The sequence below is a fragment of the Antechinus flavipes genome, chromosome 4 (assembly GCF_016432865.1).
Source record: "Antechinus flavipes isolate AdamAnt ecotype Samford, QLD, Australia chromosome 4, AdamAnt_v2, whole genome shotgun sequence".
NCBI classification, from domain to species: Eukaryota; Metazoa; Chordata; class Mammalia; order Dasyuromorphia; family Dasyuridae; genus Antechinus; species Antechinus flavipes.
This window is the reverse complement of record NC_067401.1, coordinates 475996750-476014759: the sequence shown is the minus strand read 5'-3', so window position 1 is coordinate 476014759 and position 18010 is coordinate 475996750. Positions and strand designations below refer to the sequence as shown.

The 18010-nt window shown below is 44.0% G+C and overlaps 1 protein-coding gene across 8 annotated transcripts in view; it reads left to right on the top strand.

Moving 5' to 3' along the window:
- ELAVL4 (ELAV like RNA binding protein 4) overlaps nucleotides 1-3262 on the top strand; it is a 138003-nt gene extending 134741 nt beyond the window's left edge. For all 8 annotated transcript variants that reach the window (XM_051999728.1, XM_051999725.1, XM_051999724.1 and 5 more), the window contains one exon: nucleotides 260-3262. In XM_051999728.1, the coding sequence (XP_051855688.1) occupies nucleotides 260-587 (328 nt within the window). In that variant the 3' untranslated portion in view covers nucleotides 588-3262. The remainder of the gene's footprint in view (nucleotides 1-259) is intronic.
- The last annotated feature ends 14748 nt before the right edge of the window (nucleotides 3263-18010 follow it).

Here is an 18010-nt window from a genome sequence, read left to right as displayed (position 1 = left end):
GAGAGAGCTTAAAAATTTGTCTGGTCCAGTCAGAGAGCACTCCCAGACCCTCTCCCATATCAAAAGAAAATGCTCCGGATTTCTGATCGGGGTGTGTGTGTGTGTGTGTGATTTGTAATCCTCCACACCAGGGACAGACCTTAAGCTCTGTATGTTCTGTGTATGTCTCTGTGTGCATTGGGGTTTGAGGTGGAGGGGGGGTGACCCCTGGCTCAGAGCAACACCTCGAAGCCTCCCCCCTCCTCTCTTTGCTCATTAGGTTCTCCCCCATCACAATCGACGGGATGACAAGCCTGGTAGGAATGAACATCCCGGGGCACACCGGGACGGGCTGGTGCATCTTTGTCTACAATCTGTCCCCCGACTCCGACGAAAGCGTGCTCTGGCAGCTGTTCGGCCCCTTCGGGGCTGTTAACAACGTCAAAGTCATTCGCGACTTCAACACCAACAAGTGCAAGGGGTTCGGTTTTGTCACCATGACCAACTACGATGAGGCCGCCATGGCGATCGCCAGCCTTAACGGATACCGCCTGGGAGACCGAGTGTTGCAAGTTTCCTTCAAAACCAACAAGACCCACAAATCCTGAATTTCATATCCTTACTTATTAAAATATATATATAAATATATACGAACAAAACACACACAAAAAAAAAAAAAGAGAGAGAGAGAGAGAGAAAGAGAGAGAGAGAAACAAACTTTGGAGGCTTATGTTCAACCATGGACTTTATAAGCCAGTGTTGCCTAAGTATTAAAACATTGGATATCCTGAGATGTACCAGGAAAGGGTTTTATATAATGCTTAGAAAATAACAAAAACAAATCTTTGATGCATTGAATGTTCTTTCATAGCTGTTATTGTTGAATATGACCTACATAGATGACGATGTACAGGGATTTTTACCCAGCCGGCTAACTTTACCGCCTTCTTTGAAGGGGAATCTTTTTAAGGTGACCATTCGCTTATTTGAAGAAAAAAAAACACACAGAAAAAAAAAACCATAAAAAAAACACAAAACACAATTTTTACAAAGCAATGGAATTAAAAAGAAAGAACAAGATTTCTCTTTTTTTTTTTCCTTTTCAAAAACATTTTACTCCAATCAGATTGGTAAACCCCTCCAATTTCAAATTAAAGCATAATAATAAAAATTGCAAAACAGGAAAGAAAAAATACCTTTTGCAATTTTTTTTTAATTTTTCTTTTTCCTTTTCTTTTATATCATGTGAACTCAGCAGCCTTCTGTTAGGGGGATGGGGCCGAGGAGGACACCTGATGACATTAACAATTTAATATCATTAATGTTGCCAAAGAGGTGGTCTCTTTGCTGAAAATGGGTTTCAAGAAAAATCTATTTTTATAAAATATAAAGAATTTTTACAAGAGAATCTGGATTTGAGAAAAAAAAATATTTTGACTGGCTAATTTAGGGGAAATTGACAGCTTTGTCATGTTCATACTGCACTGGTAACTTTTTAGAGATCAAAGATGTGTGTTTTAATCCGGATTCGTAGATTGTTTTTTGAAGGATGGGCTATAAACAGATGATCTTCATATCTTTTCATAGCATGTAATAATTAAAAAAAATATTAACTACTACAGGAAGGGAGAGCAGAGAGGGGTCTACCCAGGGTACCACAGTTCCCCACAGTCAAAACCCAAAAGCAAGGAGAGGAGATGTGAGACGGTTTTTCTTTAAGTCATCAGTATGGGATCTCAACAGAACAAAAGTTTAAATGATTAATTTTTTTCTTCTAATCGGAAGCTTCCTTAGTTTAAGCAGTAGGTGCTACGAAATTATTTACATATCTTAGTGTCATAGTTCAATGTAATGTGTTTAGGAAAGAGAAGAAACAAACAAACAAATAAAAAAAAAAACTACATTTGCTTTAAAAATTTGTTAAGGAATTTCAAGATTGACTTTGTCGCCCATGCTGATAGAACTGGGCTATGTCGGTACATTGGAAACACCATTTTTGGTTTTTGCTTGAATCACTTATTTATTACTTGCCGATGTGAATGACGCATATGGGCCAAAATCAAATCTAGCTAGTTTTACTTCTTTGTTCATTTAAACTATGGGAAGAAGCATATTATTGTGTCATTTCGTTGTGTGTGTATGTGTATATATAATATAAATATATATATATATAAAGTTATTTTTTCTTTGGGTTAATTTATTCTAAGTTGTAACACTTTGCTAGTTTCGTTGGTATATGTCCTTAAAAAAATGTTTTCTTATACTTAAGTGACAGAGGTATCAAGTAACTTGTGTAGAAATATCGTTTGCTCTATTGTCATGTTTGTTGTGAATATTTTTTCTTACTGCGCAGTAGAAGAACACCACCACCATCACTGGGTCTTTCTTTTCGTGTAAATTCAGATTGGGGAGAAACAAACACACACATGCAAATTCAGAGCGAAGGGAACAAAAACTTCTGGGGGGTGGGGTGGGGAGGGCTCTCCCGGTCCCCATGCACTGACCAACCACACGAGTACGTTCATGCTTTGTGTGGTTCTAGATTGAAAATGGAAAACGGGAAAAACAACCAAACACCAAATCACAAAAGGGTCCATGCTCTTCCCTGGGTAATAGAAGCAGTTACTCGCTATGCATAATCTAGTTGATAGTTAAATTGGTTATTGCTTTTCTTGTCTTGTTACATAAAAATCTTTTCAATACAAGTTTAGTCTTAAAGGTAATAAAACGTTATGGTTATTTATAACTTGGGCTAATTTTGTGCGTTTTTTTTCCCATGCTGACCCCCCCAAGTGCATGTCACCAAAACGCCAGTTTCCACACCCAAAGAGGCCAATTTCTGTAGACGTAGAGAAACGCTGGGGAACCCCAGCTTGCCTCCTCGACGGCATCTCCACACCGTGACATTCAGGTTCTCTTCTCTAAATTTCCAGCTTTTCAGTTGCCAGGACGCTCATTGCACATTTCATCACCTGCTGTGAAGAAGCTCAGTTGGCTGGCCATGTTCTGACACGTTGGCCGGGGACTAGTGGGGAGGGCATGCCAAAATCTTTTCTCTACCATGTGTTTACTATTGGGGGGAAAAGGGGGTGGGAAAAAGAAGCTTTCTTAGGACCAGGCAGTTGTATACTTTAGTTACAATGAATGACTTCATGTTAACCTTGCTAGTTTAGATCATTTCAGAGGGAAAAAGTATTGTAAATGTTTCTTTTCTTAATCTTGTTGTGTTTGAATTATTTGTACTTTAACTGTCCAGACAATAAATGAAAGTGTGTAGAATGGCTGTGGACTTTGCAGATTTTTAAATTTATTTATTCAGATTTTTTTTTGACATCAACAATTGCGTGATTATTCTGATCCCTCTAAGACCTTTTTTTTTTTTTTTTTTTTTTTTTTTTTAAAACCAAACTCATGTATCGGCTAATCATTCCAAATGGCTCTCTCTCTAAAAGGAAGAGGACCAGGTTACTCCTCTGCTCATGAAATTTCAGTGACTCCCTGTGACCTCTAGGATAAACTACAGCCTCCTGTTTGGTATAAAGCCCTTCACATTCAGTATCCGGCCTACTTTTCCAGACTCAAGACCCATTACTCCCTTTCGTACATTTAATGATTCGGCAAAATGCCCATGTTCCCTCAGTACACGTTTCCAAGGGTCTTTGCAAAGGCTGCCCTTCAGGTCTGACAAGCTCCCCCTCATCCTGGTTTCTAATCGAGCCAGAGGCTACTTCAGGTAGTCCACTGCTACCTTTGCATATCATCCACAGGAAACTTTATCCACAAATGATCCGTTATTCTCAAAATATCCTTTATCCTCAAATGATTGCGTTCATACACGTTGTTTACATGCCATTTCCCTTCAGTAAGCACTTAATAAATGCTAGTGTGCTCAAATTGGATGTGGGGCATTTAAAAATAATAGCCATGGATGGGCTATTCTCTGATTTTAAGTAGGATTTGGAGGAAGGGTGCAGCTGATGATTGAATAAATAGGGAATTTAAAAATTCATACGTACATACCTGTATAGAGAAAGTATTTGACAAGTTGGAAGCTGCTTTATGTCCCTCATCTTTCCCTCAAGGGACCCCTTGATGTCCCCAAGATGGCCCACTATTTACAGGTTGAGGCTTAAATTGATGACCTGAGTAATGATGGTGGAGCTGCACCATGGGCCTAGATCTTAGGACTCTGGTGCTTATTCTCCCATGTTATGATGATGTTTTTGATCAGTGGGACCCTTTCAAATAAAATTATGCAACCAAATCCAAGTGTTTCAAGCCAAGTCATCATTTAATGGGTAGTGATCAATGCTGAACTCAGAACGATGTAAGAGCTGATGTAAATTCTCATGGGCCAGCTCAGAAAGCCCAAACGTGCCCGTTCCCAGGAGAGCCGGGCCACGAAAGCTTGCCCGAGCTTCATGATCTATGGCTATGCTGGATCCTGGGCGCGGCAAAGCCAGGAACGGCTTCTCAGGCACAAAGCCCACCTTTAGCACAAGCCTAGGGAAGGTTTTATATATTTTAATTTACAGAATTTGCATAGAAGTCTTAAAACAAACTGCAAACGGGAAGAGTCGAGCATTGCTTGGAGAAGGGAACTCCCCATTCAGTGTTGACTAAACATGTTAGACGTTGCATCTACACTCTGCTGATGGCCTTCCCTGGTTTGAACTCCTGAATCCCCTCTCTTTTCCCTACACGCCTCCATAAACCAGAACGCTGGGGAGTGTTTGGGGTTAGACTCCTAGTAAAACAGCTTTAGTACAAGCCCTTTTTCTGCTGACTCTGTGTGAGGAAGACCACTCTGGGCTCTCAAAGGCCCCACTAATCTAGGGGTGGCCCCCGTGCGTTCAGTCTGCCTCACCAAGTTAGGACTCAAGGCCAGGGAGCTTTTGCCGGAAGATGAGTCATTCTAAGGCGACTAGAAGAGCACCAGCCCTCCAGTCGGGAGGACCTGAATCCTAACACTTAACACTTATTAGCAGTGTGACCCTGGGCAAGTCACTCAATTGCCTTGCAGAACACAAAAGAACAGAAAATCAGTCATTCTGGTTTTATGTATTTTTACGCAGATACATACAATAACTCATTAAACCACTGCCCAAGCACGGAAGGACTGACTGGTCTGCATTAGCACTGAGAGAGATGCCCACAGTAAGATTGCAAATCCTTGGGGCAAGAACTCCCTTGATTACCAATTTCCCAATATTCGTAAGTCACTGAGGACCATGGGATGAACTTTAAAAGTCCTTGGGCTCTTTGGTTCTCAGTTCAGCTGCCATTTTGTTTCATCTGTAGAGAAAGCCATTTTTCTCCTGAAAAAAAGCCCATTTGACCCCCTGTGAATCCAGTGACTTTGTGATCATAAGCGCTACATTTGGAAAGTCGTTTTGCCAGTTCTACAGAAATGCTTTTGGCCACGTCCGTGCCCCAAGCTTGGTCGGCTGCTTGTCTCCCATACGGATAGATGGCTGGGGCCTTTGTCTCAGAGCCCTGGAAGGCCGGGGGGCAAACGGCTTCATCTCAAGAAGCGGCGTTTCCCGGACCCCTGCCCCAGCTCCTCCAAACATCCAGAGGAAGGAAGGCGTCAAACGGCCACATCCCCCGTCTCCTTAATGTTCTCCAGGCCCATTCTGCGCAAACCTGCAGCTGTCCTTTCCTTTGCTCCCCCGGGTGGACTAGACCCTTGGCAGGGTCCGGCCGGGAGGGGAGTCTGGTGGATTACGTTCCCTGGCCCGGCGATGGTCCAGGGCGCGGTCCGGCCCTGTGTGTTTTAGAAGCCCCCTGGCGTTTCCTCAGCGTCACTTCAGTTACACGGGATTCTCAGGGAAGGCAAGAGAGGTGTCTGGTGAGTCTTGTCACCTCTGTCATCCGCCCTTGCCAGAAGCCTTCTATAAACAGCTCTGCAGCTAGCTTCAACAGGGCACCTCCAGCGGGGCGGGCTCACCCATGGGGTCACATGGGCTCATCCATGGGGTCACACTGGGGCTCACCCATAGGGTCACACTTGGACTCACCCATGGGGTCATATGGGCTCACCCATGGGGTCACACTGGGACTCACCCATGGGGTCACACTAGGTCATACCCATGGGGTCACACTCCTGCTTATCCATGGGGTCACACTGGGACTTACCCATGGGGTCACACTGGGGCTCACCCATAGGGTCACACTTGGACTCACCCATGGGGTCATATGGGCTCACCCATGGGGTCACACTGGGACTCACCCATGGGGTCACAGTGGGTCATACCCATGGGGTCACACTCCTGCTTATCCATGGGGTCACACTGGGACTTACCCATGGGGTCACATGGGCTCACATATGGGGTCACATGGGTCACCCATGGGGTCACACTCCTGCTTATCCATGGGGTCACACTTGGACTCACCCATGGGGTCACATGGGCTCACCCATGGGGTCACATGGGTCACCCATGGGGTCACACTCCTGCTTATCCATGGGGTCACTCAGGCTCACCCATGGGGTCATGCTTGGACTCACCCATGGGGTCACATGGGCTCATCCATGGGGTCACATGGGCTCGTCCATAGGGTCACTCGGGCTCACCCATGGGATCATATGAGCTCATCCATGGGGTCACACTCCTGCATCTCTGTCCTGGAGTAATCATGGGTTTATTTGGGAGTGAGATGGTTCATCCTCATCCTCCGGAAAGCTGAGCAGATGCTTGTGGACTGACCAACTGGCTTTAAGACTTCCACTATTATCCTTGGACTCCCTCTGATGGGTCTAAGTTTTTCATCCTGCAGCCACTGGGTCTTTAGCACATTTCCTTTGTTGTTGTTGTTGTTGTTGTTGCTGAGGCAATTGGGGTTAAGTGACTTGCCCAGGGTCACACAGCCAGGAAGTGTTAAGTGTCTAAGGCTAGATTTGAACCCAGGTCCTCCTGACTTCAGGGCTGGGGCTCCATCCACTGCGCCCCCCAGCTGCCTCCCCCTCCCCCCACATTTCCTCTTTCAAAAATCCACTAGTTTTGCTTCCAATACTCAGCACCAGGCACACAGTAAGCACTTAATAAATGACTCAACACACGAGGAACTGCCCAAGTAAATACACAACAGTTATAGACACTTAACCTGTAGCCGAGAGAAATCCTGGCTGAGAACACAATTTTGTAAACAACTGGAGAATTTGATTTCAAAAACAAACCCCCAGAACCGAGCCTAAAGCCGTCACTGTGACCTCCCGGGTACTTCCTCCAGAGATCTGCGGGCTGAGTTTTACCTCCTCCCTTTCCTCCGTTCTACTGAGAGAAGAGAATATTGCAGGAAATTACATTTGATTTCTAGAAGCTCAAATCGAGTTTCCATTTTGTCCGAAAAGTGACTCACACTGTTCCTTTATCTTGTTAGCTCTTTGGTGTAATAGGTAATAAGATAATTTCTTGTGGATCTCTATTTGTGCAAGAATCAGGTTTCCTCTCCGTGCGGCGCGCTTACAGAAGTGTCTTCACAGGAGAGAAAGAGGCGTAATCTGCACTTAAGATTTAAATAGACATGAGAATATGGAAGTGTGCGTTTAAGGGGAGCAGGAAGAAACATTCCTCTGGCCTCCTTTCTCCGCTTTCTTCCGGCGGAATGTCCTCCAGTTCGTTGTCAAAGGCGGCAGTTTCGGGGTGGCCACTTCTGATCCTGTCGATAAACTGGGCAATTAAAAGTTTTCAGAACTCGTTATTTTGGGACAGTGGCCAAAAAGGAAAAGGAAAAAAAGGTGAACCAGGCTCCCAGGATCTGGGCCCCCAAACCAAACACTTCCCCGGGAATTAGGGCATCGTCTGCTCCTTCCATCAAGGGGGAATCGGTTCCATTGCTCGAGGAGTAAGTAAAGTCACGGGGTCCTGCGGCTACTGCCTGACCCTAAATGGTTCTTCTCAGGGAGAAGATTCCAAGGTGTTCCTTCTTCCCCACACAGAGAGTGACCGCAAAGGAATGAGGTTTAGAAACAGAGGTAGGGTGCTGACGGGGAATCAGGCGAGACTTTCCCGGAGGAGGGGGGCAGGGATGGCAAAGTGGGGTCAGCGCATCTCTCCAGATTTTTGCCCATTTGGTTAAGGGCCACGCCATCTCCTGGTTCATAGAGCTTTGCTAAGAGGAAGTCGGGGTCCAGAATGAGGGGGATAGAATGACCTGACAGCCTTGCTCCCCAAAATACACAAAGAAGAGGAGTCCTTGGCCCTGGCTAGGCCACAGATGAGGAAAAGGTCCAGCTCTAGGCATTCCTTTTGAGGAAGGGCATTGACCAGGGCAGCGTGCAGGAGATGATGACCAGTTAGTAGGAAGTCAGGAGACTAGGGAAGGGAAGGGGGTGTCGGGCCAGGTGGGGGGGCAGAGAGGGTACTCTCTGACATTCTCTGTTCTATGCTCCCTCCCAGCCCTGATGTTCCCCATTCAAAGCCCCCTCCCAGCCCTGATGTTCCCCGTTCTAAGCCACCTCCCAGCCCTGATGTTCCCCATTCTAAGCCCCCTCCCAGCCCTGACATCCCCTGTTCTAAGCCCCCTCCCAGCCCTGACACCCCCTGTTCTAAGCCCCCTCCCAGCCCTGATGTTCCCCTTTCTAAGCCCCCTCCCAGCCCTGACATCCCCTGTTCTAAGCCCCCTCCCAGCCCTGATATCCCCCATTCTAAGCCCCCTCCCAGCCCTGACATCCCCCGTTCTAAGCCCCCTCCCAGCCCTGACACCCCCTGTTCTAAGCCCCCTCCCAGCCCTGATATTCCCCGTTCTAAGCCCCCTCCCAGCCCGGATGTTCCCCGTTCTAAGCCCCCTCCCAGGCCTGATGCTCCCCATTCTAAGACCTCTCCCCTTCCTGATAGTTGATGATGTTTACATAGATAGCAGGATGCTCTCTGTAGAAGTCAGAGAGTTCAGCAGCATATATAAGAGTTGCTGGGGCGGTGGGAGGAGGGAGGGGGAGGACGCTTGTCTTTGGGAGGGAGGACTCTTGCCAGGGGCTTCTAACCAGTGAGTGAGAGAGACTGGGAGGAGGGGTAGCCCATCATGTTCTATAGAGGTTGGAGGCTGCCGAGGCTAAGAACAAAACAATTTCTCCCCTTCCTCCCGTGTTCCTCTGTACAGAGTGCTCCCTGTAGTGGGAGACAGCAGCTGCCTGTAGTGGACAGTGTTGGGCCTTGAGTAGATCCGGGTCTTGGTCATTTCCAGCAGGGTCTGACGCTCCGTGACCCCATTGGCAAAGACACAGGAGTGGTTGGCCATTTCCTCCTTTAGGTCGTTTACAGATGAGGAAACTGAGGCACATGGTGTTACACAGCTAGTCAGTGTTTGAGGCTGGATTTCATTACAGATCTTCTTGACTCCAGGTTGGCCATTCTAACTATTGAGCTACTTGCTGCTTTTACTAGCTGTGTAACCCTGCTCTACAACTCATATATACTATAGTAATATATATTATGTTACATAATATGTTAGAAAATAGTTATAAATGTTATATAATATAGTATATAAATATAATACATAGTTATAATATATGTTATAAAATATAAAATAAGTATACTATAACAACTTTATATGATAATACTATAATAGACAATATAATTATCATCATCATGCCTAGGATTTGTTATAAGGACCAAATGAGGTTTTTGTAAAATATTAGACACTTACTAAGTATTTATTTTTTTCCTCACAAAAGCCCACTGAGGTGGGACCTGCAAAGCATGGGAGGCCAATTTTACAGATGAGGAAACTGAGACCCAGTGATGGCGAGTGGCTTATTCACGGTCACCCAGCTCGGCAGCCTCAGAGAGAATTCTCAGATCTGCTCGATCCAGTTTTCTTTCTGCCAGAGCAGGCTATGTGTAGAGAGTGCGTGTAGGGAACATCTCTCTAAATATATATTGGTCTGAGTATGGGCCATTCCATTAAATCAGATTTATAGGAAAAATAAATAAAATTCACTTTGTTATATCTTTTTTAGTATATATCTGTATGTACCAATAGAGAGAAGAACATCTGGAAAAATTACGGATTATAGGCTGCACTCAGCTTTTATATGAGGTTTTATACAAGGTATTTTATACAAGATGAGGCTTACTAAGTTTCCTGCCCTTATCTGAAGCTCACTTTTCTCTCTAAAAGTGTTTTCATTAATGATTCTTTTCACAATCAGCACAGCTCCAAGGTCTGTCTCCACTCACATTCCCTGTTCTAAGCCCCCTCCCAGCTCTGACATTCCCTGTTCTAAGCCCCCTCCCAGCTCTGACATTCCCTGTTCTAAGCCCCCTCCCAGCTCTGACATTCCCTGTTCTGAGGGTTGTTTTTTAAATTTCTTTTGTTATAGCTTTTATTTACAAAACAGATGCATGGGCAATTTGTCAACATTGACCCTTGTGAAACCTTCTGTTCCACCTTTTCCCCTCCTTCCCCCGACTCCCTCCCCCACATGGCAGGTAGTCCCATACATGTTAAATATATTAACGTATATGTTAAATACAATAAGTACACATTTATCCCTGTTCTAAGTTTCTACCATCTCCCACATTTTGTGTTCTTAGCTCCTTCCTGTTGATGAGGTTCTGAGTGACTAGGTAGGGCTGACAGAGAAAGACTGAAGTACTCGCTGAGGCAAGCAGGAAAGGGCACCCATGGGGATCTGAGTTAGGTCAGATCCCTGAGCTTTAATCTCCCTCTAAATCTTGCCGTGGCCCACGCTATCTTTGCTGAGCCCCTCTGGGTTAAGTCCGCCATGACGCTCTGCCTTGGGGTGTTTCCCCACGTTCCCCTCACCGAGTGATGTCTCACCTCTCGTTGCCCCACCAGCCACATGGTGTTTTCCCCTTATATCTGACTTTCTTAAGGTCCTGAACTCCTCTGTGCATTTAGCCTGCCAGGTAAGGGCTCGCTCCAGCTTCACGGGGTGTTCCCTTTCCCCTGCTTGATTGTGACTTCCACTGAGGAACTTGTCTTTTCATTGTTCCTCATTTTATGCTCCCTCAGCTCTATTTCCGGTCACTTCTGGCGGCTATGGCATCTCTTTGTTTTGTCTGTAATCTCTCTTCCTTTTGCCAAAGACAAGGGTCCTTGTGAATTCTTCACATGACCAAACCCCCAAATTGCTCCCCCAAATAGTAGCAAAACCTACTTGCAGGCCACTGTTCTAGGTATAAATTAAACAGTCCTTGTTCTTCCCAGGTAGGCTTGTTCTACCTGACCCCAGAGGGCACAACTAGGAGAAAGGTGGAAGCTGTAGAAAGATTCGATGTGAGGAAAACGGCCCAACAGCTAAAACTACCAAAGGCGGAAAGAGCTGCCCTGGAAAGAAGGGGATTCTCTCCACTTGAAGATTCTGTTTTTGAACCAGGAGATCATCAGTTCCTCTTCAGGAGATATTTTTTGAAAACCCGACGTCAGGAGTGCAGCGATCTGTCTCCACACCCTCATTATAGAATCTCAGAGATTGAAGGAACTACCATGGCCTGTGCCTCAGTTTACTTGGCACTTGGGAATAGGAGTGGTGATAATTCATTAGTTTAGAAAACTGTTGGATAGAAAAATCCTCCCTGCCAAAGCAGACTGGTACTTCCTCTATGATTTAGTGTCTCGGAGAATTGACTTGAGTTACTGAGACACTCAGATTACCCAGAGTCACACAGCTAACGTCCGAGGTGGGATTTGAACGCAGGTTTTTCTATCCTAGGTGACACTGCCTCTCTAGAGAGGGCTTAATAAATGTTCATTGGTTCTTCGAATAATTGATTCTCATCTTTAAGCGCAGGTCCCAGAACTGAGCACAGTCCTATATATATGTATGTGTACCTATCCTCATTCAGGCAATAAAGTGGGATGAAATATAGTTACTAGAACTTAAATTTTCTTTATTTTTTATTTAAAGCTCTTTATTTTCATAACATATAAATGGATAATTTTTCAACATTGACTCTTACAAAACCTTGTGTTCCAATTTTTCCCCTCCTTCCCCCCACCCCCTCCCCTAGAGGGCAAACAATCCAATGTATGTTAACATGTTAAAATATATGTTAAATCCAACATATGTATACCTATCTATACAGTGATCTTGCTGCACAAGAAAAATCAGATCAAAAAGGAAAAAAGAGAAAGAAAACGAAATGCAAGCAAACAACAACAAAAAAAGTGAAAACGCTATGTTGTAACTCACTCTCAATTCCCACAGTCCTCCCTCTGAGTGCAGAAGGCTCTCTCCATCACAAGACCATTGGAATTGGCCTGAATCATCTTATTCTTGAAGAGAGCCACGCCCATCAGAACTGATCTTTGTATAATCTTGTCATTGTGCACAATGATCTCCTGGTGGAACTTAAATTTTAGAAGAGGAGATGACGTGAACATTTGGAAAATGTAAGTCACATCCTTAGAGGAAATTCCTAGAATCTTTTCCCCCCTAGGATTCCTGAATACCCATGTAGTCCCTCTCTCAAATGCCCAGATCTTCCATTTTGTTGACCTCTAAATCTCAAGGCCTTGAGTCCCTCTCAGCCACCTCACATGATCACACATTAAATCTGGTTATTCCTTAGAAGGGCTCCACTCCCCTAATTTGAAGTTCTGGAGTTCCCCAGTTGACCACAACCCCTCCCACTCGACTTCTTTCTCTGCTTGTTCTTCACCATCTTCACCATCATTAAAACCTTCCTTCCCCCTACAATCTTTTCTCCAGCTAAAACTCTTCAGACTCCACTTCCCAGCATGAAGACTTCCCAGCACTTAGCCTGGCACATAGTAGGTGCTCAATAAATGTTTATTGATCGATTCCCCCTGATTCCCTGATTCCGTCCACTGCTACTTCCCTCCATTCTAAACTTCCTTATATCTAATGGCTGTGTATACATTAACATTAATTCACTTCATATTCATGAAGAATATTTTTATATTATATATTATATATTTTATATTGAATATCTTTAAATGTCCTTAATGATAATAGCTAGCAATTATATAGTGCTTCAAGGTTTGCAAAGCACTGTACATGTTATCTTATTTGATCCTCACATAATTCTGGGAGGTGGATGCAATTCTCATCTTTATTTTTAATATTGAATTGTTTCAGTCACGTTTGATTCTTGGCGACCCCATTTGAGATTTTTCTTAGCAGAGATAGTGGAGCGGTTGGCCATTTCCTTTTCCAGCTCATTTTACAGATGAGTAAACTGAGGCACATAGGGTTAAGTGTCTTGTCCAGATTTTAACTCAGGATGATGAGTCTTCTTGACTACAGATCTGGCACTCAACTCACTGTGCTAACTGCCCCGGATACAGGATACACAAAATAATTCTAATTGCTTTTTTTTTCTAAAATTGATTTAAATTCTTCTAAAAATTCAATAAACGTTCATTAAGCACTCACTAGGTGAAAAGCTTTGTGCTTAGTGCAGGGGAGACACAGATTAAAAATAAAGCCTACAGTGCTGGGAGGACAATAAAACTGCTTGAGTAGTAGACTTTTGCCATCTCTTAGTTTTGAGTTACAGTTTCCTAGCTCCTCAGAGGCAGCAGGTATCCAAAGTGTACAGAGAGCGTTGAAAGGGGATGGATGAACTCTCCAGCCTAAATGGATGACGGGCCCCAGCCTTTAGTCTCTTTAGATGCATGTAAAGTGTTCCTCCCACTCCCAGGCTCTTCTGGGAAGAGGAAATAGGAAAGCAAAGAGCTTCTCTGCATCCTGTCAAGGGGACAAGTGATCCTATAACCCTTATTGGACCCCAAGATGCTGGCTAGGATGTGGACAAGAGACTGGAAACCCCAGAATCTCAAAACTGGAAGGGAACTCAGAAGGTGTTACAATTATCTTGGAGAAAGTGATGAGTGGAGGGGCAGGTCCAGGCAGGTAGCTGATAAAATAGGCAGACTTCTAGATCTGGAATGGGGAAGACCTGAGGCATTTATTGGCTGCGTGATCCTGGGGAAATCACTAAGCCTCAGTTTCCTCATTTGTCACATGGGGGTAATGATAGCACCTACCTTATTGTTGTGGAAAGTCCTTTGCCAATTTTAAGGCACTATGTCAATGTTTTATTACTAACATTTATTTCAGAAACTGAGGGAAGAGCAAGTGTATGGAAGGAGAAGGGAGTTGACCTTGGCAAAGGGTTGTATAATGTATAATGAGGACTGAGAAAAGGGCCCTGGATTTGGCAGTCGAAGCCACTGATGACCTTGGAGAAAGCTTCCTAACGTTTCAGTCTAACAGTGAATCTGAAGGCAGATTATGAGGAACTGGGAACCCAGTCTGCACCAAAGACCTTTTCTGGGAATCTGATTAGGAAAGGGAAGCGAGAGCCAAAAAGTGGGCCAGTCCAGAGGCTTGAGCAGAATGGGCAAGACTCGGGCATGTCGGGAGACGGGAGAGGGAGAAGTCGTGGAAAGGAGAGACTGAAGAAGAGAGAAAGAACAGGAATGACTGGGGGACGAGGACCTGGAAGAGATGGGAGGGGACAATCGGGAATAGAAGCAGAGGGAGACAACCTGGCCACAGAGAAGGCCCTCGCTTCATCAGAGACGATGGCAGAGGAGACAAAATGAAGAATGATGCAGCACTTTTGTGCGAGAGATGGAGGGGGACGAGAGAGAGCTCGTGATGAATGGTTTCTATTTTCCAGGTAAAGCAGAAGTTGAGGTTCTCTACCAAAGAGGGAACAGGTGTATGCTATAGGCAGGAGCGTGCTGGAGCCGGCCCAAAGCAGCTCAGGAGAACAGATTGTTAAATTTGGGGGTTGGCAAAGGCTCTAAATCGAGACTTGATTTATTGTCTTCTTGATTAGCTAGACTTAAGAAAGTGGTAGGGATAATGTTGATAATACCGATTAAATGGTAAGATGTATCGTGCATGCGTTTATTTTAATTTTTCCCCAAAAAACTGTTTGTTAAACATTTACTAGCCCGTCCTGGCTATAGGGAGCAGTAGAGAAGAGCTGACTTGGAATAGCTATTAAGGAAGATAGGAGAGAAACATTATTTTTCATTGTCTTTCTACACCATTAGCCCCTGGAGCAAAGGAGGAGAGAATGAGAGAAATAAGGATAAGAGCTTTCAGCTCCATAAAAGAAGAAACTTTGGAATGATCAGAACTACCCAAAAAGGAATGGCCTAGAAAATAAATTCAATTAAAAAGCAGACAAATAAAAGGAATGACCTCCATCATCACAAGTATCTGAGCACAATGTAAGTGTCTCCCAGAAATGGTGGATGGGGGGGGGGGGGGAAGGGTGAATTTGTGCTTCAGGCAAAGGTTAAACTTCACAATCTCTGAAATGTTAGAGGTTCATAGGATCTGAACCTGAAAGAGACCTGAGAGGTCAAAGAGGTCCAAGTTTCTTTTTTTATATAGATATTTTTAATAATATATATTTATATATTTTTAAGATTTTTATTTTTCCTCATTTACATTCCCCAAAACCATTTAAAACAAAATTTTTATATTTGCCTTTAAAATGTTTAGTTGCAGATTCTCTCTCTTCTCCACCCTCCGCCCCAGTCTCTCATTAAGAAAGCACATGTGAAGTTGTGGAAAACATTTTTATAAAAATCATGTTGTGAAAGAAAACATAGATCTCTTCTCCCCCTTAAAAAAAAACCTCAAGAAAAATGAAGAAAGAGAAGATAAACAGAAAGAGAGAGAGAGACAGGCAGACAGAGAGAGAGAGAGAGAGAGAGAGAGAGAGAGAGAGAGAGAGAGAGAAGGGAGACAGAGACAGAGAGAGACAGAGAGATAGACAGACACAGAGAGAGACAGACAGAGAACAGAGACAGAGAGATAGAGACAAACAGAGACAGAGACAGAGAGAGAGAAAGAGAGAGAGAGAGAGGAGAGAGAGAGACAGAGAGAGAAGAAAGAGAGAGAAGAGAAGAGAGAGAGAGAGAGAGAGAGAGAGAGAGGAGAGAGAGACAGAGAGAGAAGAAAGAGAGAGACAGAGAGAGAAGAGAGAGAGAGAGAAGAGAGAGAGAGACAGAGAGAGAAAGAGAGAGAGAGAGAGAGAGAGAGAGAGAAGAGAGAGAGAGAGAGAGATAGAAGAGAGAGAGGAAGAGAGAGAGAGAGACAGAGAGACAGAAAGAGAAGGAAGGGAGACACAGAGAGATAGACAGACACAGAGAGAGAGAGACAGACAGAGAACAGAGACAGAGAGATAGAGACAGACAGAGACAGAGAGAGAAAGAGACAGAGAGGGAAGAGAGAGACAGAGACAGAGAGGGAAGAGAGAGACAGAGACAGAGAGAGAAGAGAGAGACAGACAGAGAGAGAAGAGAGAGAGAGAGAGAGAGAGAGAGAGAGAGAGAGGAATAGAGAGACAGACAGAGAGAGAGAGAGAGAGAGAAAAAAGAGAGAGAGAGAGAGAGAGAGAGAGAGAGAGAATGCTTCAATCTGTATTCAGACCCAATCAGTTCTTTCTCTAGGTATAGATAGGGTTTTTCATCATAAGTCTTTCTGAGTAGTCATGGATCATAGTATTGCTGAGAATAGCAAAGTCATTCACAAGTGATCACCCCCCCCTCCCCATTGCTATTACTTTGTACATTTCACTTTGCTTGAGTTCGTGGAGGACTGTCCCGGTTTTTCTGAGAGCATCCTGCTCATCATGTTCCATAGGACAGTAATGTTCCCTCATAATCCCATACCACAATTTATTCAGCCATTCCCCCCTTGACGGCGTCCCCCCATTTTTAAGTTTTTGCCCTGAGAAGAGAGCTGCTAGAAATAGTTTTGTACTACAGGCGCTTTTCCTTTTTCTAAAATCTCTTTGGGGATTCAGGCCTAGTAGTGGTGTTGTTAGGCCAAAGAATATGCATGATTTTATAGTCCTTTGGATCACTTATCAGTTGGGGCCTGGCTCTTATTTTTTATAAAGTTGACTCAGTTCCCTATATGTTTGAGAAATAATAGAACAAAGTTTCTTAAACTGGGAGTTGTGGCCCCACATAGGCTCATGTGACTGAATGTGGGGGTCATGAAATGATTTCTTATCAGTAAATGTTTGATTTTTAGACTAATTTTATGTTCCCGTCTACCCAGGGTCACATAAAAATTTCTTGGAGTGAGTGGAAGCCCTTTAACCAGAAGGGATACAGAAGATAGATAACAGGCAACAGGCAATAAGCATTTATTGAGCACTTACTGTGTGCCAAAGACTAGCTTGGCGTTAGGACACAATTCCAAGTAAAAAGAGCGATAGTCCTTGTTCTCGAGAAGTTTACCTTCTTTCTACTGAGGGAAGACGGCATATTTTGGGCATGAGAGGAAAGAAGGGAAAACACAGCCAGGAGGGGAATGAAGCGTGGCAGCCCAGGGCCATCCCAAAATAGAGCCCTTGGAAGTAACCCAGCAAGGGGAGGAGGGAGCCGGTATGGCAGGAGGATGTTCCAAGCTGACGAGGTCCCAGGTGTCCAGGGAAAGCGCGGGGTGAGCAGGCAGCTGAAGTGTGATAGAAAAATCAATCACACAGAGAAGTGATTTGTCTAAGGAAGCAGATAATAATTCCTCTCTTACTCTGAACTTCTGAGGCTGCTAGTAAGGAGCTCTAAGAAGCCCACTGGAGTGGAACGTGCTGGTTCTGAGCCTCACTGATTATTTTGTATGATGAGGTGGTCACAGTAGATCAGGGGGAGAACATCCGGACCGGCGGGCCGTGGGGGACCGTGAACTCATTTGGTCTGGCCCCGCTGAGGCAGCTGGAGGCAAAAACTTCCCAGGGCTTGACTTTTTGAAGGTATTATTTTGTACGGCCTTTGAACTAGGTTACAAATATGACCCTTGGCAGAAAAAAGGTTCCCCACCTTTGGTCTCTCAAGTCTTCTCTATCTCAAAATATGCTTAATGATTTTTTTTCTGGCTTTAAATATTTATGTATTGATAATTAATATTTTAATTATAATAAATATTACATTTATAATTATTTTACATATTATAAAATTATGTTATATATAAATATATAATTTATAAATATATTTATAATGATTAAATATTTACTTGGCTATTTATTCAATGATAAAGACTTAAATATTTATTTATTTATTTGGCTAT